The 22,973-nt window shown below is 37.2% G+C and overlaps 1 protein-coding gene across 1 annotated transcript in view; it reads left to right on the top strand.

Annotated features, from left to right (window-relative positions):
• Nucleotides 1-586: 586 nt before the first annotated feature.
• LOC140241984 (N-acetyl-D-glucosamine kinase-like) overlaps nucleotides 587-22,973 on the top strand; it is a 36,543-nt gene continuing 14,156 nt past the window's right edge. Inside the window, exons 1-7 of the mRNA XM_072321728.1 lie at nucleotides 587-627; nucleotides 3,961-4,045; nucleotides 6,960-7,058; nucleotides 19,442-19,583; nucleotides 20,607-20,717; nucleotides 21,907-22,019; nucleotides 22,690-22,777. Coding sequence (XP_072177829.1) covers nucleotides 587-627; nucleotides 3,961-4,045; nucleotides 6,960-7,058; nucleotides 19,442-19,583; nucleotides 20,607-20,717; nucleotides 21,907-22,019; nucleotides 22,690-22,777 — 679 coding nt within the window. The remainder of the gene's footprint in view (nucleotides 628-3,960; nucleotides 4,046-6,959; nucleotides 7,059-19,441; nucleotides 19,584-20,606; nucleotides 20,718-21,906; nucleotides 22,020-22,689; nucleotides 22,778-22,973) is intronic.

The raw sequence follows: 22,973 nt of genomic DNA, 5'->3' as shown, positions 1-22,973 counted from the left end.
CGTTACAAGTTTCTGTAACGCGTTATATATCTGAAATGATAAAAACAATCATATCCTGCGTCACCGTGACAGGGTGCGTGTGAACAGGAAACAACACAACGAAGAACGGGACAACTATCATCGTTGCCGCGGTGTCCGTAGTCGACAGCTTTTCTGCACTGCGGTTGTGTGTGTGCACGCCCACCACTGCACTGGCATTTTGTTCCCCCTGGACTTTCCGTCGACATCGTGATCGTGATTCATTACAGGCTTCTGCAATTTATTACTAGTAGTAGTACTAGTACTTTGATTGTCACCTGTGAACATACCCTGGTAAAACACGTATCGTCCGCGAATCAACAATTAAAACCCTCGGTTCCTGCCCTGATGAAGGTCGTTAAAGACCAGATTGCAAATAATTGCATTGTCAGCACATGTACCAAGTTACATGGTCAGTGCCAAACACTGAAACAATAAGTTGGTGATTTACTGTCCGAGTGGATAGGATCAACAGGTTGTCACTACCACAGCCACACACCACATTACACCAGTTTCACATCCTCGCGCTACCGCGCCCGGCCCGACCAAGACTCATTTCCATCGTATAATGGGAGATGCAGAGAGAGACTACTATGGAGGAATCGAGGGGTAAGCTGGACAGGAACTCTTGCCCCACCCACGTCCAGTTATAATCTCAACCAATGCAATGACAATGTCATGAGACATGACAATGAATACTGACATACGGTCAGAGTCTACTAGTATGTACGGTAGTAGGCTACTAGTATGTTATTTATGACGTGTGCAAGATATAAAATGTAACAGTTGGGAAGAAAACTAACATAGTTACATGTAGACAGCCCATCCAGTCCCTGTAAAAACCTGTGACTTTTTTTTTTTTTTTTTTTTTACACAGCGACTGGACTGTCTTCTTCTTCTTCTTATATAGTTAAAGAAGATAGTCTATTCCTTCTAAAATTAAGTTTGTAGGCTGTACTCTAACTGCAACCAGCCCCAACGTGAAGCATTGCTGTACCCTGTGTACAAGGAGCGCCCCGGGCCGGGGGTTAGCCTTGACCGACAAGTATGTCTAATTCTGCGAAAAACTTCTCATTTATAATATTAATGACATTTGCTGGGTCAGTTTTTCTGAAAAAACTGACCCAGCAAATGTCATTATTATACAGTTGAACCTCTCTTATCCGGCCTCCCTTTATCCGGATCTCTCTATTATACGGACGCAATCTCGCCGTGATTTTTGTTTTAATAATTACGGGAGGAAAGGGGGATTCCTAACTCCTTGAGAACTCCTACACAAACACACATGAATTACATATTACTTCGAACATGATTAACATACATTGCATCAAATTTCCTTCCAAATTGCTTACCTTCAGACATTTTAACATCCCCAAACATCCCCTAATGTAACAACGAAAGGTTGCAGTATACACATTACTACATGTGGTACTACAATTCGCCAGTACATATGTATGTATATGTACGTGTATAAAGCATTGAGTCTCCCGTATCCGGCCAAATCCCTTATCCGGATGAGCCCCGGTCCCGACTTGTCCGGATACGAGAGGTTCAACTGTAAATGAGAAGTTTTTCGTGGAATTACAGTGTAGACATACTTGTCGGTCAAGGGTTAGCCCTACTCTAGAGGTAGAACATTAGCAAGCAGGATGGTCTTGGTTGGGCTCTGTACTTTGGTATCCATACCATGTACTGATGTAAAATTAGATATCTGGAATTCTACCAAACCAAATTGTACCAAAATCACAAGATCTGACTACTAGAAGAGCTTACATTTTTGTATTTCCAATCACTCACAGAAATTTGATGAATTTGTCAATCAGTTGCACAACTTGACGGAATGATTTCATGAATTTGAAAAACTGTTCGCATAGCTAAATAATAACACTTAATTTATATTATCCGTTCAACTGGACTTGTGAAACTGAAAGTCACAGAGCAGAGAGAACAGTTTTTGACTCTAATATGAGTCACTTCTTTTGCTCTGTCTGGCTAGGGAACATTCACCTGTGATGGATGAATGGCCAACATCACTACCTTTATTTCAGGGGCTGCAGCCCCCCCCCCCCCCCTTCTCATTTGGCTGGCTTAAAAAAAAAAGGGGGGGGGGGAGGGGGATCTCATCACCCCTTAATTTCCACAGGTTCAATCCTACTGTGACCTTGACCAGCCAGCCCCCCCCCCCCACACTGAAAATATTCCACAGACCCTGTATTTCCTGTTCAGATTTGTGTCATTTAACATCACTAAACTACAATGTACCTCTAGAATGTTTGCGTACTGATAAACAAGATGCCTAGTACCCTGTGGAGAGCTAATCACACCTGATCAACAGATTGGAGTCACTGATGACTTGTAGTGTCCACAAGTCTGGAATGCAATTGATCATTATAAACTGGTACGAGGGCTTAGTCTCAGTGTATTTGTGTGATAGGATACATTATCCTGCCATGCATTTATGTACAGTACATGTACATGGTACCTGAATGTTTAAGAAAGTCTACCTACTTGAAATCAGGTTAGTGCGTGGTATTTTAAGCTGAAACAGATGTGTGAAATAGCAGCTTCACGCTAAACTGATCAATACCGTAAACTTTAGAATCTATCAAATCTTTGGTTTTCTCAGTATATATTTCGGCCCTTTAGTCAGTGAAACACCAGGAACTGCTGTCTTAATACTCTTATTAGTCCCCAAAACCCCAAAAACTGCCTGTCCATTTTTCTTTTTTTTTTTGTTTAGTTTTATGCTTTACCATTTTTTGTTTTCATATAAAATTTGTGACAGCAATGTACTGTGTAATTTGAAAGAATATCAAAGGTCAACAATAGTATGTCAGAATTACTTCCGTGACACACCATTTTCTCGGTATTTCAAAGTCTTAATAGGCTTTCAAATAAACATAGCTTTAAAAAAAGATAAACATACAGTGAGCTACAGTATATTACATCACTTAGAAAGTTGTTGAAATAAGAGCGATATTGCTGTACATTGTACCTTTCAGGGAACCATAGGCCATTACATGTTTACAGAATCTTCAGTTGCTAAAGATTTGAAGTCCAGTATACATGTACCGTGTATGTCATTATCAAAAGTGCAGGTTAACAAGTCAAAATATTTGGCCCATGGTATGGGTTCTGCATACAGCGTACAAACTTGTGTATTTCATAGTGCATATTGTGATTCTGATTGATGTAGTAGTTCTGTTTGTTCTTCAAACCAGTGGCCATCTTGTGCTTTGATGTGCGTCTTGTAGGTACATGTACTTGTAGGTACATGTACTTGTAGGTGCCATATGTACGATCTTGCCAACCAAAACTGGCTGCTTCTTAAAAATACTGTGAAGGAGCACATATCTACTTTTTATATGTACAATTGTACTGCTAACTACACTGGTGACCCCGACATGTTTCGCTTGGCTTACACTACTGTAATGTTACCACACAACAACAATCCTTACGAAGTGCTACATTGTATTTGTTACACCAAAACTGAGTGTTTTTTTTTTTTTTTTTTTTTTTTTTTTTTACTCATCAACGATGATATCATTGCTGCAGATTCAGTACTTCACCTGAATGACAGAATAAAGCATTGTTGTGGTGCTGGCTGTTTCAGTAGGTACATTTAAAATGCCTGTCATTCTGAAAGGAGTCAAGTCTACTCTACAGTGATCAGAGATGTTTTGTAAATTCTCACATTTGAATCAGTGGATCACATGTGTGACATGCTCAATAAGAAAAATGGCAGCTGGCCATATTAACAAGGATGTCAACAACAAGAAATCCCTACTAATGCAAGGAAAATATTGTCCTGCTTGACATGTGAGTTACTAAAGGGACAAGAGAGGGTTAGCTAAGTTTATTTAAGTCATTCTGATCAGATTTTACATGTAAACTCTTAATTTGTACTTAATTTGTACTCCTTGTTTTCAAATTGTCTGGCAGAGGGGCAACTCATTCGAAGATGGTCATCATGGATGACCGAGGAACGATTCTTGCTTGGAGTGAGGCTGAAAGCACCAACCACTGGGTGAGATGAGGTCATCATCATCATCATCATCATCATTATCATCATCATCATTATCATTATCATCATTATCATCATCATCACAATCATCGTCATCATTATCATCATCATCATCACAATCATCATCACTATCATTTTCATCATCATCATAATCATTATCATCAATCATCATCACAATCATCATCATCATCATCACAATCATCATCATCAATATCATCATCATCATCACAATCATCACTATCATCATCATCATCACTATCATCATCATCATCACTATCATCATCGTCATCACCATTATCATCATCACAATCATCAATATCATCATCATTATCATCATCATTCTCATTGTCATCATCACAATCATCACTATCATCATCATCATTATCATCACAATCTCCATCATCATCATCACTATCATCATCATCACATTCGTCATCATCATCATCATCACAATCGTCATCATCATTATCGTCGTCATCATGATCATCATCATCATAAATAAACAGTCTCTCTAAAGTGAAAAATGTTGAATGTGGCTAATGCTAGGTACACAGACCTCCAAACCATTCTAAAATTGGTGAAAAGAATCTGAATTTTGACAATTCCCAACTCTTGTTTCAATAGGATTTTCCTATTTTTCTTGAGAATTTTACTGCATACTCCTATGAGAACTGCTCTTTCTTTTCTACTTTTGAGCCAAATCATCCCTCTTTTTCAGACAGAAAGGTGGGAGATTATATGAGTACATGTTAAAAAAAAATGAAGTAGAAAGAATGAAAGTTGATTATAACCCTGTGCTTCCCATGAACACTGAAGTAACAAGACATGAGCATGGTTTCCATGGCAACACACATCTGTGAAGCTGTTTAGTGTGTATAGGTAGTTCTAATGCTTGGAAAGTGCTTGCGGTAGTATTGCTTTTAGGCAGTAACAAACAGATGTAGGGTAGTAATGTTCTTCCTTGCATTAAGCTGATTAAAATATTAGTTCACAAATTTCTCATACAATGTACACATTCCAAAGAATAAAGTGGCAGCAAGGAACAGTTTCACTAAGTGAAAAAATAATTGAAGCTAAATTCTGTTCTTTTTCCTTCACATGTATTGAAAGACTACCCTCTCACAGTAGCCACAGGAATGAATTAACACTGCATTAACTAACACTAACATTTCTTTTTGATGCACACATTGCACAGTACATGGTCATAAACAGCTTACGTGTAGCTTGTAGCCTGTAGTGTGCATTTCATTGTATTGGACTATAAACAGGTATTGAAATTCAAAATGACTTCCTCAACCCTGTACATGAAAGGTCATCCCACTGTGGAGACCACGATTATATTTTCTCTGGAGGAGTATTCCTGTCTAGATACCTCTGTTTACAGAAAATATCTAGTCAACTGCCATAGAAGCATAGCATCAGTGTCACCCATGCAAATATATTTAAATTACACTATGTGGCATATGATAGTTGATACATGTAGGTCATATGTTTCACTCCAAAGACATGATGCCATTTTTGAAATCCACTTCATTCTCCTCATCTTGATCATGGACTTCTGTTTCTTTTTATGCCTCCGCCACGAAGTGGTGCCGGAGGATGTTTTCGGGTTGTCCGTCCGTACGTCCGTACGTACGTCCGTCCGCATTCGTTTACGCGATAACTTGAATAATATTGACTGGAATTTTACCAAACTTGGTCCAAGTATAAAGTATGATGGGGCAATTACTTGATTAGATTTTGGGTGAAATCGGCCAAAGGTCAAAGGTCAAGGTCAAATCATGAAATTGTATTTGTTTGCGCGATAACTCAAGACTGGATGAAGCAGCTTTCACCAAACTTGGTCCAAGGATGATGTATGATGGGGCAATTAGTTGAGTAGATTTAAGTGACATTGGCAAGAGGTCAAAGGTGAAAAGGTCAAGGTCAAATGCTAAAAATGTTGCTATTTTCCCCATATCTATGCAATGCCCGAAGGTATTTTCTTGAAACTTAGTGTAGACATGTACTACTGTGTAAAGATTCTCCAGAGAGAGTTTCATGTCATAAGGTCAAAGGTCAAAAGGTCAAAGGTTAGGTGAAAATGTTACAATTTCACTTTTCTCACAAATGGTTCAATGTATTTTCATGGAACTTGGTACATACGCATGTACTGACTGGCAGGGATTATCTAGGGAACTTAGGGGTCATGGGTCAATAGTCAAGGGGTCAAAGGTCAAGGTCAACTCCTCAAAATTTTACTATTTCCCCCATATACATGTACTAGTATATTATGCAATGCTTGCATTATTAGTTTTAAAACTTAATATATACATGTATTACCTAATGGAGATTCTCTGGGAAATTTCCAGCCAGAAGGTCAAAGGTTAAGGGTCAAAGGCCAGGTTTAAATGCAAAAAAAAAAAAAAACTATTTTGTATTGTACTTACACTCTTTCTTCATACCTTGAGAATTACTCAATGCATAAACTTATAAAAGGGACGGTCAGAAGTCAAGTAAAAATCCTCAATTCCCCAAATATGTGTACCTGCACTCTTAGACAATTATAGCAAACCCAGTTCAAGGAAAGTGAACATTCAAGATATTTCTGACAAACCTGTCATTTCAGTATTTTGCCATTTATGTGAAACTGTCATCACACATTGTGAAGACATTGTACTATACACCTATTGGGAGAATCATGCATTATGGCGGAGGCATCAGTCACCATAGCGACATTTCTAGTTCTCCCTATATATTTCTTTAGCTATGTATTTCATCCAAGATTAGCTTCTTGCACATCTTGATTTTCAGTGTGTTATGAATGTATGCCGGTAGTGGTACTTGACATTCTATCCTTTCTGCACTGAATTCAGTTCATTATTGTGGAATGACTGCAATTTGTATTATGCTTGTCCTTAAATTTCTCACTAACCAGCTCATTGGAATCAACATGTGCTTGGCAAGGATCAACAGCATGGCAGAGGCGGCCAAGCAGGAAGCAGGGATTGATGTTAACAAGCCACTCAAAGCACTGGTTAGTTATTTAGTACCCCTGTCATGATAGCCTATACCCAAAGGAAGTGCAAATTGCACTATTACATACATGTGTGTAGCTTTTTCACCCAAATTGGGCCAGTGTATGCACATGTGCACATAAAATGCCTATATAGTGGCCAGCCACTTTTCCACATGAGTGCAGTCAAACTGGCAGCTTCCAAAACAACTACCGGTACTCTTTATTGGTAAACATGAAACATGGGTAAGATATGTACATACTGTTTTAAGGAGGAAAAATTGTCTTCATTTACATGTATCAGTCACTGGAATTCAGGATAATTCAGCGACAGCATTCAGCAAAGTTCTAATGAGTGGCTGCATCACTACTTTTTCAGCTGTGGGATGCTGCTTATCTGGTCCAATATGGTTCAAACAGTAATATCACATAAACAAAAGGGTGTAGTTTCCTAAAAGCAGGCAAATATAAAATGAGAAGATTATCAAATTTTGATGAAATTCACACGTTTTCCTGAACAGTGATATGGGCTGCATCCAAATGGGCAATGATATTGTAAGAGTGCTGGTTTTATGTGTTGGTAGCGTGGTGTGCACTCTTAACTATAGTATATGATGTCAAGCCACAATCGAACATTAGTCCATGCAGGAGACAAGGTGATGGTTCCAAGATATACAGTTTAGTTTATTAGATATAATAATCAGGAATTCCAGAATGGTGCATAATATTGACAAGGGAATATTGTCGGTAGTATATATAAAGAATACTGTTCCACTCCTTCTTGGCACATGACCGAACAGAGTCGGGGCCGGAGTAAGATTGATTCCTCAACTCCAGAAGCATAATATATATAGGGACATGAATAGAAGTTAAGAGATTAGTAGGAGAGGGTCTATGATGTGGGGATTATAGGTTCATTGAACAGTACTGTGTAAGGGACTGGTGGTGGGAATTGTAAACACAGTTGGTCTGAATTTACTTAAACTTGATTGAGGACAAAGGGAAGGATTAACTATTGAGTAGAGATTAACCAAAGTAATAACAAAGATGGTTGGGTTCTGAATGGAAGTTTCATTGGAGGTTTGATGGTCTTGTTGATAAAAGGATATGAGACTATAAAGCTGGGAAGTGATCATAGGGTTTGGATTGGACTGGTCGTATATCTAGACAGTATAATTGGGGCAGGAAATGGGGATAAATTCTTAACTTGGTCAATGAAGAGACACTTATAAATTACATGAGGTTTGTTCTGTTTTAAGGTATAAACTCCCTATTTCTCCATCTTACATTCGTCCAATCTTTCAAAAAGAAACGTCCTCGTTTCATAATTATATACTGCAATATTTAAGAAGTTCAAACGATTGACAAATGAAAAAAAACAATTCCTATACATTTAAGAAGAGAAAAAATATAAGAAAACACTATTGACATGTAAACATAATAAAGATAATTGCTACACAAAACATAGTCAAATTGAGTAGCATATTAATAATTAACAAATTTGTGAAATAATTAAAAAGAAGATTGATGTGCACACAAATCTTGCAGATGAGGTATAAAAAAATAAAAAAAATCAAAAAAAAATCAAAGAAACCTATTTTCCAGGGGACATATCATTGTCTTGAGAGGTGTAGGAAAAACAGCATGGCCTACACACTGCATGGTAACCAATACATTTTACTGACATAACAATATACATGAAATGTAGAATGAAAACAGAATGGATAGAAAAATAAGAAATTATCATAGTAATCCACAAACTGTATGTAAAACTCAAAGAAGAATCAGAGGTCCAAGAATTGACAAAAATTATATTACCGTACATTAAAAAAAAAAACATATAACATAAATGACAAAACTACAAACTAGAACAATACACTGATTGCATACATTAAGTCTTGTGCACAGCAAATATGTTGAAAAATGAACAGTATAATCATAAAAAACACTTAAGAAGAGGAACAGACAGAGGAGAAAGGAGAATGAAGCAATTAAATTAAATGACCTAAATTATACAGAGCTGGTGTCTTTGAGATGCACCATGAAAGAAACTTGTAAATAATGATGTTGATGAACAACATGTAAAAAGATATCTGGCATCAAGAGTAATTCAAATTGTATAGATAATAACATTATGTATAAGAATAGTTGGACAAACAACAGGATATTTATATGTGCAAGACTGTAGACTGCAACAAGTTTACTAATGGTACAATTTTTTCTTTTTTTTTTTCCATACAAAAGCAATTGATCAGAAAAACAACATTTCTCACAAAAAAAATCAAAAGTTACAACCATACTTAACTAAGAAATTTATGCCAAAAAGTAAAAACACTAAATAATGCTACAAATTTACATCAGAAGTTAAACCGACATTATTGTTGAGCAAGAAGCAGAAATCGGGTTATAAAACGGTCAAGAAAGGGGCAATTGAACGTGACAGAGAGTGAGAAGGAAAAAAGGGAAAGTATGGACAATGCAGAAAAATGAATGAACAGCCATGTGGGACGGGGATGAGTGAGCAAAATATAATTGAAAGTACAGAAAGAAGGTATAAAATAGAGATGACATTAAAAACAAAGTTTCACTACTAAAAAATAGGAATTTAAGTGCCCAGGAAGGGGAAGGGATAAGGAGACTTGCCATAAATGCTCGATTATGCGTAAATAATTAATGAGAATTCTGAAATTTGAAATTTGGAAGTAAAGGGAAAAAAAGATTTCATTACATCCTGTCGCAAAAAAAAATGAGATCATAAATTATGATGGATCATAATCATTTGGGGGATTAGGAAGCTGACTGCCGTGTGTCCGAACACTATCGGCATGGATCACAGCGTGTGGATTGTACAAGATGTGTGATGAGGCAACGGACATGTGAGAGGGGACCACAGAGTCCCAATTCGTGAAGTGGCTGGGCGACAGCTGAGGATAGTGAGAATGGGGCAGAGATGGGGGAAGGGGCTGAAATGTGTGGGTTTGCGAGGAAACAGTACAGGGAGCTTGAAGAGGGGGTTGGTAGTCGGGCAAATCAGGAGGAGAAGAGGTGGAGAAAGGGGTGGAACTGTCCGAATCAGTCCCAGTGGAAGATGATGCAGGGGCGTCGGAGTCAGAGGCAAGGGGAGGAATGTCGCAGTCAATAGAAAGAGGGGAAAGTGGGCTAGAGATGGGAAGAGTACACTTCAGAGATCGGATTGGAGTTGGGGGAGATGGGGATGAGGGGTGGGAAATCACTGCACATGTCTGTGGTAGTGAGGGAGGCGGGAAAACTGAGGTGCGATATGAATTACAGGCCTCACAGTGAGAGCAGAGGTCCGCAATGTCTTTGCGCATCCCATGCCAGTAGCAGAGCCCTTCGATAAGCTCAATTGTCTTGGCTGTACCGAAGTGAAGAGCTGACATGGAAGTATGCATGACAGTCAGGACAGTAGGGATCACAGAATAGGGTATGACAATTTGTTCTATCATTATCCCAGAGGGATGTCTCTTCCGCCGACACAACAATCCATCACGAATTACGAAACGCTCAAACTGATGCCGGAACTTGAACAAGCATTCCTCGTAATGAGGGATGGCCGATTTTGGGGGTACATATCCAGAACGGATCCAGGCAGTGACCTGCCGGATGATTAGATTCTGGTGCTGAGCCTGATGAAGGCGTACACCATGTTTTAACAGAACACTACAAAAGGAGGAAACGTTAGTAGGAGGAGCGGGAGGAGAGGGAGGAGATGAAATTGACGATGAATCGGCACATGCTGATGCCGATGAAGGAAGTGAAGCTACTTCAATCGGTACAGCTGGTGATGGAGATAAGGGAGGGGATGGATTATGACCTCTGTCTATTGTTGAAGGGAAAGATGAAGATACAGGTAAATCGTCATGGCCACCTTTGTAATGACCGCCAGGAGAAGGAGGCGGGGGTGGAGAAGAAAGCTTTCTCACACCGGGGGTATCATGTGGAGGTGGAGGTGAAGAATGAAGTCTGGTGGAGGTTGGAGAGAATGTATGGGGGCCATACCGATAACGACTTGAATCATCATAACGATGATCGTAACCATACCGACTGGTTGAAGAGATGGAGCGGTTATAGTAGTTAGAGTAATGATCAGGGGAAGGAGAACGCGAGTGATAGCGATGATGTCGGGAATAGGAAGAACTATAGTCATGAGAAGGAGAACGAGGGCGATAGTGTGAACGAGAATGGGAGTAGGATGAATGGCGTTCCGGGGAGGGAGAACGGGAGTGATAGGGGGAGCGATAGGAATGATAGGAGGGTGAATGGGGTCGAAAACTGTGAGATCGATCTCGAGAGTAATTATGATCCCGGGAAGAATACATTGTGTTGAAAAAAAAAAAGTATGGGGAATAGAAGGAATATCAATGTACAAAATCAATATAACCAAATGTTTACAGCAACAATGAGGGGGAAAAATAGCAAAGAAGAAAGAAGTGCCATGAGATATAAGACTGAGAGAATGAAACAGGACACTGAAGGGAAATGAGGGGCACTACTACGCAGTGAAAAGTATGAGCTATAAGATAATAATGTAATTCGCTTGGTAAAGCGTCAGCCGATAACACACAATAAAAAAAACAATAGCTACAAAAAGAGGTAGCAAAGAAAGCAACTATATGATATAGGCCTACTACTAAAAGCTATCACAATACCTATACCTATTATGTATAAATCATGAAATGCAGTGATAATGACAGCTAACATAAAATAGAGCATAAGGTCTTATACACACAAAAAAAAAATGCAATATAATTCATACAATAGAAATGATATAGAAAGAGGGGAAATAAAGTTTGAAAGTAGACTTAACAATCTGGAGAGAAGTGACAGATGAACAGGCGAGGTTTGCCGGGAAGACTGTGTTGAGGAGCCCACGAAGGCAGCTTCTTTGCAGGCGCAGCTTCAGGTAGCACAAGTCCAGAGACAGGATGAAGAGGATGACCACATTAGAGGGAAGATGATGGGTTGACAGAAGATCGTCAGGTACAGAGGATCGTCAGGTAGAAGCCGAAGGTAGACAGGAAGAAGATGAACAGGATCCCAGAAAGTCGATGAGAAGAGATGACCAGGGGGAGTTGAACAGGAAACACAGACAGAGTAGACGGGAACACTGACTAACCTGAGTTAGTCAACAGCAGCAGAGCGTTCAAAAATTATCGTACAATTGTACAATATGCAGGAAGCATACCAGGCTCATATAAGTTGACATTCGGATGATCAGCAGCACGACGAGTAGTCAATAACGCCAACGGGTTGCAGGTCACCGTTTTGCTGCTGCCACCAAGAGTAACGTCGAGCGGGTAGATGGCTCCGCTTTACCGCTGCCACCACTGTAAGAGTGCTGGTTTTATGTGTTGGTAGCGTGGTGTGCACTCTTAACTATAGTATATGATGTCAAGCCACAATCGAACATTAGTCCATGCAGGAGACAAGGTGATGGTTCCAAGATATACAGTTTAGTTTATTAGATATAATAATCAGGAATTCCAGAATGGTGCATAATATTGACAAGGGAATATTGTCGGTAGTATATATAAAGAATACTGTTCCACTCCTTCTTGGCACATGACCGAACAGAGTCGGGGCCGGAGTAAGATTGATTCCTCAACTCCAGAAGCATAATATATATAGGGACATGAATAGAAGTTAAGAGATTAGTAGGAGAGGGTCTATGATGTGGGGATTATAGGTTCATTGAACAGTACTGTGTAAGGGACTGGTGGTGGGAATTGTAAACACAGTTGGTCTGAATTTACTTAAACTTGATTGAGGACAAAGGGAAGGATTAACTATTGAGTAGAGATTAACCAAAGTAATAACAAAGATGGTTGGGTTCTGAATGGAAGTTTCATTGGAGGTTTGATGGTCTTGTTGATAAAAGGATATGAGACTATAAAGCTGGGAAGTGATCATAGGGTTTGGATTGGACTGGTCGTATATCTAGACAGTATAATTGGGGCAGGAAATGGGGATAAATTCTTAACTTGGTCAATGAAGAGACACTTATAAATTACATGAGGTTTGTTCTGTTTTAAGGTATAAACTCCCTATTTCTCCATCTTACAATATCACGGACTCTTCCATTGGTTTGTGAACAAATCATGTTTTTGGCTAAGAATTTAGCAACTGCAATCCTTTCTCAGCCAAAGTCATTGCCATTGCTGGATCATTGCAACGCAACAGAAATAAGAACTAAAATATGAAACATTTTTTTTTTTTTGTACTATCAGGAAAACAAATACAAAATGTAGGTAAAGATTTGTGTGTAGATGAATAGGAGACTTGTAAGGTCATGATGATGTCACCTCATGTGATTTTATGAAAATTTGATGAAAAATGATATTAAGAAAATATAAAGAAAATCCACAAAATTCCATTTACTATGAAAAGTATGCATTCCCTCGACTTGTTGCTGGCATACATTGTACTGTATGTTAAGGGTAATGCCATTCCACCTGCTTTCTGAAAGAGGTTCAAAGTCAAGCGCTCCGTCATTATGGTAGAAAAGTGAAAATATGTTGAATTTTCTTTATATTTTCTTTATGTTCTTCTTCATATGTAATGCCACAAACTGTAGTGCCCTTCTCATCCAGCAATGGCTGCACTAAAGCTTAAAAAAAAAAAAATCAACTTTTGAACAGATTGAATGATTTTTCTCAACTTTCAACTTTTCAACTTTCAACTTTATTTTCACCTCCATCAAAATGAACAAAGAAATTTATTTACATTGCATATACACGGGATATTTGTGATATAGAACAAAATTTGAAAAGGTACATAAGAAAATTATGAAAATGAAAAGTAGATGTGATTACATCTTTGTTAAATACATAAAGCGTATAATACAAGTCAACTAAGGATGAGGATGGAAGTGGAGGGTCCCACTAAGAAGCAAAGCTTGTACGATATGGGACCCTCAGAAAAAATACACAAAACATCAATATAAAACACAATAAACGAACCGATGTCAACTGACATCAAAATGATTGGGAAGAGGAAAAAGAGAGAAAAGGAAAGGAAAGCAAAAGAGGGAAAAAAGGGAGAAAAAAGAGGGAACTACAGCATGTGCCATCGTGGACGCAAGCAATCTGGATTTCATAATGTAAAATAAGTGATAAAATACAAGCTGGATTGAATGTAATGCAAAACATTTTTTATACGTAGTTATGTTGGTAAGAATGCAGGAGAAAAAAAAAAACATCGTTATATTTAGAACACAAACAGGGACATAGTTTAATAGAAGGACTTATGTAAAAAAGAATGATGACTTGACTGAGATGATAAAGGGAAACTAACTCTGTTGGATGTTATAAAGTTTCAATAAAAATGATTTTAATTTATTCTTAAAGGAATTCAGAGATTGAGCTGTAGTAATGTTACTGGGAAGTGAATTCCAGTACTTTGGCCCGTCGTAAATAAATGTGTTTTGAGCCAACAAAGTTCTCATAAATGGCAAATGGAAATCATTTGATCGCCGTGTTGGATAATTATGAATGGATTGATTTCTTTGAAACATTGTTTCAAATATATTTGGGAGATTATTTTTATTATAATTATACATGAATTGTCCTAGATTAAACAAATACAAATCATTAATTTTCAATAGTTTATGCTCATAAAATAGTGGGTCAGTATGGGACAAAAATGCAGTATGACATATAACACGGAGTGATTTCTTTTGCAATAAAAGTAATTTATCTAAGAATGTTTTATATGTATTTCCCCACGCGAGAATACCGTAACTTAAATATGGCAATATTAAGGATGAATATGATACGAGCAGGGACGACAAAGGAAAACAAAACTTAAGCTTATTAATTATACCAATATTACGTGAAATAATTTTACATATACTGTCAATATGAAATTTCCAGGACAGCTTATTGTCAACTGTTACTCCAAGAAATTTTATATGGGAAACATTTTCGAGTGGAGTACCATCTAAAACAATATCAACAGGTAATGCCTCAGTAGAATTGCTAAAAAGCATATATTTAGTTTTTTGAAGATTAAGAGATAACTTATTTGCTTTTATCCACTGGGCAACATTTTCTAATTCTAAATTTATTGTATTAACAAGGGTAAAAAGATTATTGTGTGAAAAAAATAGATTTGAGTCGTCTGCAAAAAGAATAAAAGAAAGAACATCTGATGATCTACAAAAATCATTTATGTAAACAGTAAACAACAGTGGACCTAATAAACTTCCCTGTGGCACCCCACATTTAATATTTAATATTTGTGAATTACAACCATTTAAAGAAACATATTGTTTCCTGTTCATGAGGTAGCTCCTGAACCACTCCAAGGCCTTCCCACGCACTCCATAATGGTGTAATTTGTTAAGTAAAATATCATGATTGATGGTGTCGAAGGCCTTGGAGAAGTCCAGGAACAAACCTATCAAATGAGAAGATTTATCGATAGCATGTGCCACTTTTTCTATAAAACTCAATAATGCATGTGTGGTGCTATGTTTCTCCCTAAATCCAAACTGAGAATTCGTAAATATATTATTAAATTTAAAGAAATTAATAGTTCTTTTATAAATAATTTTTTCAAGAATTTTTGACGATGCACTTAACAAAGAAATTGGTCGGTAATTATTTACATCTAATTTGTCACCTTTTTTAAACAAGGGGATGACTTTTGCTATTTTCATACTTTCGGGGAAGGTGCCATTAAAAAGGGATAGATTAAATATATGAGCTAAGGGATCCGCAATTGACGATATTACCCCCTTTAAAAGAAAATTGCTGATGTCATCGTGTCCAGCACTTTTTTTGGAACTGAAATCAGAGACAATATTAATTATCTCCTGAGTGTATGTTGGATTAAAAAATATTGAACTAGAATTTGGGGGACCCAAAAATTCGGAAAAATGTTTTGTGGAGGGAGGAATATTACTTGCCAGGCTTTCCCCAATTGAAGAAAAATGGTTATTCAAAATATCACAAATTTGTTGAGAATCTTCAACAATTTCACCATCAAATCTAATTTTTGTAATATTTGACTTAACATTTGATATATTCATGGCTTGCTTTAAAACTTTCCATGTATTTTGCATATCATGCCTGTAAAATTGTAACTGATTAGTATAATATTTTTTCTTTTCTATTCGTATAATTTTCGTCAAAGTATTTTTGTAACTAGTGTATTTCAACTTTGATTGCTCAGTACGTTTCATTTTAAATCTGTAATATAAATTGTTCTTTCTATTTATTGAACGCAGGAGTGATTTTGAAATCCATGGGAGCCTGGGTATTTTTTTGTAATTAGCTGATTTTTCTCTACGTTTTGGAATACAAATGTCCAAATGTTGGATAAAAATCTTCATAAAATATTCATAAGACAAATTAACATCATCTGTATCAAAGATACAGGACCAGTCTGCAGTGTCTAAGCTAGCACCTAGCCTAGCTATACTTTCATGAGTAATTCTTCGTTTAAATATATTGTTGTTTTTATTATTAACTGTTTCATTTAAAGAAAAACCAGTCGAGATGGGGAAATGATCGGTGATATCTGAGAGTACTACAAAAGAATCAGGAGGAGGAAGAATGTTACAAAAAATGTTATCAATTAAAGAAACAGATTCATTAACTATACGTGTGGGTTTAGATATTAAGGGTAAAAAAGAGGCAGACAAAAATATTTCCAAAAAATCTTGCGACATATTGTTCTGTTTTAGTAAATCTATATTGAAATCACCTATTATAAAACAATTTTTATTGATAAAAAGTGGGTTTTTAACCAGATCCGAAAAATAATCTAAAAATGATTTAGTATTCGCGTTTGGTGGTCTATATACTACACCTATGATTATATTTTTGCTGCCTGGAACTGTGATTTCAATAAATAAAGACTCAAAAAAATCAGTCATACTGGTGAACTCATCGCGGACTACATAATCATAATTTTGTTTAACATATATGGCAACGCCTCCACCTACCCTATTTTGTCTGTTATTAACCACTAAATCGTACCCGTCGAGAGCGAAGGGAAGACTGGAGTCATGAGAGAGCCAGGTTTCGGTTAAACCTACCGCCGAGATATTATGCATGATGGGACTATTTAAAAATAACCTCAATTCTTCAAAATGCTTATTAATACTTCTAATATTAAAATGTAAAAGAGAAAAAGTAGTACTATCATATTCCTTGACAACATTGGTAAATTGGGATTGAGTAAGATATTCAGAAGACGGACTTTGCAATTGGTTCTCTGTGTCAAAATCATAATCTAATTCTTGCGGCGATGAATTAAAACTGTCAGAAACATAATTATCAAAAAAATTGTCATTTTGATTGATATTTGATTCGTTTTGTTCAAAAGAAGGTCCTGCCAAATCAAAAAAGTCATCATCATTAATTGAATTGAATGCTGTGTCTATAGAATTGCGTATTAAAGGGTGAGCGTGTTGTCCGTTGCTCGAGTCCACGAGGGCACCTGTAGAGGGCAGTAGAGAACAATTTGACTGTGGAGATTGTTGCAATATTGCAGTTACACATTTTATCGTTGTCTCTTAATATAACATTGTCTACAAAGGAAAATAGGATCGTCCTATACATAACATTAATACGATCTAAGTAGGCACAAACATAAAGAGAACAGTTTGTCATAAGCATGAATACTAATATTCAAAATAAGTTATAATAAAACTGCGGTAATTGTTCTTTATCCGATCAATAGAAGGAACACATGTATGTAATACGTATTGTGTTATGACAGAAGAGAAGACATCTCAAGTCTCATAGGGACCGCCAACCGCCACTATATAGGGCAAATACTAGGTTGCCAAGGGCAACTCTAGGAAGGAAATCCTTACCCGAAGAATCAATTTTACAAGAAATGAGAAAAAAAAATAACCGTTTTTATCATTAATTCTATACGGATTCCTCCTCTCCCATAACTGCAGCGCAAAAGATCACCCATCCCTATGCCCCAAAAAGACCAACACGCTGGGACCGCCGACGGCCAGTATATTATATATATATATATATCTCAAACTTTCCCTGATGTGTTCTGCAAAAATACATGTACTCATTCACTCAATCCACATGTAACTGAGTGGAGTAAATTTGGAAGCAACATTCATAAAAGATTGACTATTTCATGACAAGACACCTTTCTGCCAATATGTGCATGGCTGCTCAATGCATCTTGAGATATAGTAATATTACAGTACAACACAGACTTTCAAGTGTGAGCTCTCTGTTGAGCTGCAGTGATAGTGCCTGTATGCAAGGAAATACATCTTTCCTGCCTGGTACATTGAAAGGACTTGCATCTATTAAGTGTCTAATTACTTCCGTAGTGGCCACATGAAATGAGTAATGATGGTACTGCTTTTTGATTCCGTATGTCAAGCACTGTATGCAGTGTGGTTTGACTTTAATATTAAACATTGCATTTTTATAAGTACATTAGGCTATTGAAAATGAAATGCCATCAAATTGCATACTTTGCATGTCATATTACATTGCAACATGACTGCGCTCAAGATCAGAAATTTAGTGAGACTGTGAATTCAAACTTAAAGGTAGGGAATCCCATTTGCATGCCTTAGATGAAGAGTTGTATAAATACAGTGGTATGTTGAAGAGAGTATCATTTTAGAAACTCCCATAAAGTATTGAAAGTGGAAGGTAACATTTAGTACATTTTTTTGACCGTTAGATTTTGAATTGAATTGTTTTCGGGGCTCACCGTAAATTCCAGTACATTACTAGGCTACAATATGTACCTTTGCAGACCCATGTACTGCATGTGTGTCCATCATGTATATTTTGTGAAGAAAGTTCATCAACACTTACAAACATTTCTATAAACATTCTTGCCACACACTCTATATGTTATTACATCAGCTCTTGTACTTTTAGGTTTGTGTTTATAGATCACAAATACAGAAGAATGCAACAAAAAGGCTTAAGTGTGGCTGACACACAGAACTACTGAGTAGTTGAGTTTTGTGCATTATTCAAATTTTAGATAACTGTTGACTTCCAAATTTCTAAGCAGTGGCCCAAGCAAGTCCCCTGAGGTTCATATTTAATGTTTTGCTGCATTTTGGGAGGTCTGTAAAAGGTATCCCCTACCTTTAAACTGAAGCACAAATCTTTTTTATCACAGAATACAGTATATAGGTTTGAAATACTATTACAAGAGAATGGTAGTCCTTGAGGGGCATTTCACATAACTTTGTTTTGTGATGCTGTATATCTAGATGCTGATTTACACATTGTACGTCGATTGGTATAATGATGTACATGTATGAGCTGGAAATTCCACTGCGAGGACCGGATCAGATATCCTCCAGAGGGGAAATGTTATGATGTAGCGAAACTGAGTAGTTTTCTGTTTGTTTGTTTGTTTGTCTTTTTTAGGGACTATCACTGAGTGGTGGTGAACAAAAGGAGGGTCAACGAAAGGTCATTGAAGGAATGAAATCCAAATATCCCAATGTTAGTGAACACTACCACATGTGTACGGACACCTATGGAGCTATTGCTACAGCATGCAAAGCAGGTACGTTTTTATGTTGAAGCCTGAACCATGGATTTGTCAGTGATAGAACACAGCAGCATATCAGGGGTCTTGTAATCGCGTAGTGTTGAACTATTTCTTTAGAGTAAATTGCATTCAATTACTTTGATTCCAAATGATTGCCCATGTGTACTATTTTGTGATATCAGAGCTGCCAAGCCTTTCTTGTGGTAAGTATGAATATGTGTTTTGTTTTTTTTTTCAAAATATGTGGTTGTATATATTTTTTTTTTATTCTTACTTGTATTACTGTCAATGATTTTGTAATTTCTTTGAGAAGGTAATTGGAAGTATGAAAAAACAAAACAAAACAAAACTAACTGAACTGAACTGAACTGATTCTGCAGAAGGCTTCCTACAAATAATATTTATCTCCTTGTGTCCAGACCAGTAAATATGCAAACCTTCCTGATATGGAAATTGTTTTCACCTTTTGGGCTGCGTGCAACGCACAAATATCTCTCTGATTGCTCTATGTAACCCGTGTGATTTTTCAGATGTTAATGTTTGCAGAGCTGCAGTATTGAATTTTCCTTGCAAAAACTTAATGTTTGGTTTTCATGATTGTTTCTTCTTCAATTTTATAATTGAGTTAAATTATATTTGTTATTTCTCTTGTCATGATGTCACATGATGAACAATGATAGATTTTAATTCGATTCAGCATTTTTGTAAGGCCCAGAATATTTCTGCTCCCTATTAACAATATATGTCCTGTAAAAGAAAAGGAAGAAACAACAAAAGCAATGTCTTTCCCTACCCTGTCATTAACATGTACTGTACACTTCCATCCTAGCCGCAAATGTTGCAAGAGAGCAGCATTTTTTTTTTTTTTCAGTATTGCCCTTTCAAGTTCAGGTTTGGATTACAGTAGCATCCTGGTTTCCCTTTGCCAAAATGCCTGCTCTCAAGATGTTGAGGGCTGGGTTGCTGGGGCAACCACACTTCTCCAGCTCAGCCAATGACAGATGCTGCTGCTCTCTCGTTCCTTTCACCATCATCCAGGTGGCATTGTGCTCATCTCTGGCACCGGCTCCAACTGCCAACTGATCAACCCCGATGGCTCAGTGCACACCTGCGGTGGATGGGGCCACATGCTCGGAGATGAGAGTTCAGGTAGGATTGCTTCGTCCCTTCTACCTGCACCCCCACCCCCAATCTCTGTTCATTGCTATAGTCAGTCTGCCATGAGCACTTAATCCATCTTCTTTGTGTGCATTTTAGATGTTCTCACTGTTTTAAGATTAATTAAGATTATGTTTGATTCTAATTAAGATTATGATTAACGTTGTGTTTGATTCTCCCTGATAAGGGAGCATCTGATTACAGTGGTGGAAAGATAATCTCATTAGCCTGGAGGCTAAGTGAGACCTGGTAGTGACTTGAGTCTCTATTTATTGTGGAGATGTCTGTCAGTCACGGCAGTTGCTGTGACATCTCCTCCAGTGAGATATGCCCTTAACCCACTGTTTTAGTTGTTGGGTGTCACAACCTGTCTTTTGTTTTAGGTGCCAATTACCTAGAAAAGTCATCACTTAATGCTGTTACACATACCATCGCTACCAAGGTATTCCACACAGATTCCATACAGTGGTTGTTACACACCCAGCACAAAAATGCTCTTTCAGCACAAAATGCGTAACATTGTCTTTTGAGTCATTATTGTCTCTGCAAGAGCACATTCAAACTTTACTCATGTCCACAAAATGCAAGTCCACTCGTTGCCAATTGGGGGGGGGGGGGGGTGGGGGTGATGGAAGACAGATATTTGTTGTTTTCTTGTCATCCTTGGGATCACATACCGTAGTTTTGGTCAAGACCTTAACTTCAGGTTTCTAACACTTTTTGTGTGGGATATTGAGAAATATCTTATGAAATATGAAAGAGCAAGTAATTCCAAGAGGGATTCAACGTTTATTTGACGAAAATTAGTATTGAAATGGCTGAGATATCCAAAACAGAGCAATCCTAATAAAAGGTAGGACCCAACTTTTACTAGGATCGCGTTGTTTTCCTTTGTTTTTTTGATGTCTCGGCCATTACAAAACCGATTTTTATCTGTGTAAACTTTGAATTCCTCCTAGAATGGTATGCTCTTTGTTATTTCATGATTGTTTCTTTGGTATCTCATAGAAAGTTAAAAGCCCAGTACTCATCTCCACCAATACTATACCATCCCTTTAAGTTTGTTGGTCTTTCTGTAAGAGATGATTCTTTTTTCTTTTTCTTTTTTTTTGTAGATAGTTTGATATCATCTCATCTGTGTGAATTTGACTTCTATTTTTTTCCTCACTCCTCATCCCAGCCTACTGGATATCACACAAAGCTGTCAAGATTGTGTTTGATGCCATAGATAATCTTGCCAGTCCACCGCATGACATTCAATACGTGAAGGGTGCCATGGAAAAGTTTTATGGGGTAAAGTTCCTTTATTTTTATTTGCTACTCATCACTTTTAAGATTGTTTTGTGCTTAAACTTTGTGCTGGAAATGTAGGAAATTGATGTATTACTTTCAAATCAAATTAAAAAGTTATATACTCTTGATGATTTATAGTGTTTCAATGAATCAAATAATTGATTTTGTGCGTCTCTCCATACAAACATTTGAAAAAAAAATATGAAGGAATTCTTATCTACAGGTAGTGGACATATGCATTTGTAATATTCTATGACTACTTTAAAGTACAAAGAAATTACAGATATTAACAGTATAATAGTGACCTAGTTACAAATAGAGAAGAAAAAAACAAACATTCATTTTCATATATCATATAAATCATATATTAAAGGTGAAAGTTGATATGTGTGGCCTATCATTCATCCACATTATTCAGCGTGATTATTTATACATGTATGTATTTCTTGGGAAAATTGTCAATTTCTTCTGAATACTGGAGCTCCAAGACCTCTATTAATGTACAGCTCCATGAATTTCTTGTATCTAGATTTGTACAATATTATGTAAGTCACCAACAATTAGTTTGCTTTTCAAGTTCTTCATGTAGGTCAAACTGCTTACATGCATTGAGGCCTCTGCAAATGCCTTGTGTGTTTTTTTGTGTGTGTGTGTGTGTGTTTTTTTTCAGATAACAGAGCGATTTGGCTTACTAGATCATGTTTACACCAGCTTTGACAAGTCAAAGTTTGCTGGCTTCTGTAAAAGATTGTCTGAAGGTGAGTTGATCACACTTTTGTTCATTCCCTGTGTAGTTTTCTTGTCCTTTTTTATGCCTCCGCCACGAAGTGGTGCCGGAGGCATTATGTTTTTGGGTTGTCCGTCCGTCCGTCCGTCCGTACGTCCGTACGTACGTCCGTCCGCATTCGTTTACGCGATAACTTGAGTAATATTGACTGGAATTTTACCAAACTT

Source organism: Diadema setosum, chromosome 18 (genome assembly GCF_964275005.1).
Source record: "Diadema setosum chromosome 18, eeDiaSeto1, whole genome shotgun sequence".
NCBI lineage: Eukaryota > Metazoa > Echinodermata > Echinoidea > Diadematoida > Diadematidae > Diadema > Diadema setosum.
This window is presented reverse-complemented; position numbering and strand designations above follow the sequence as displayed.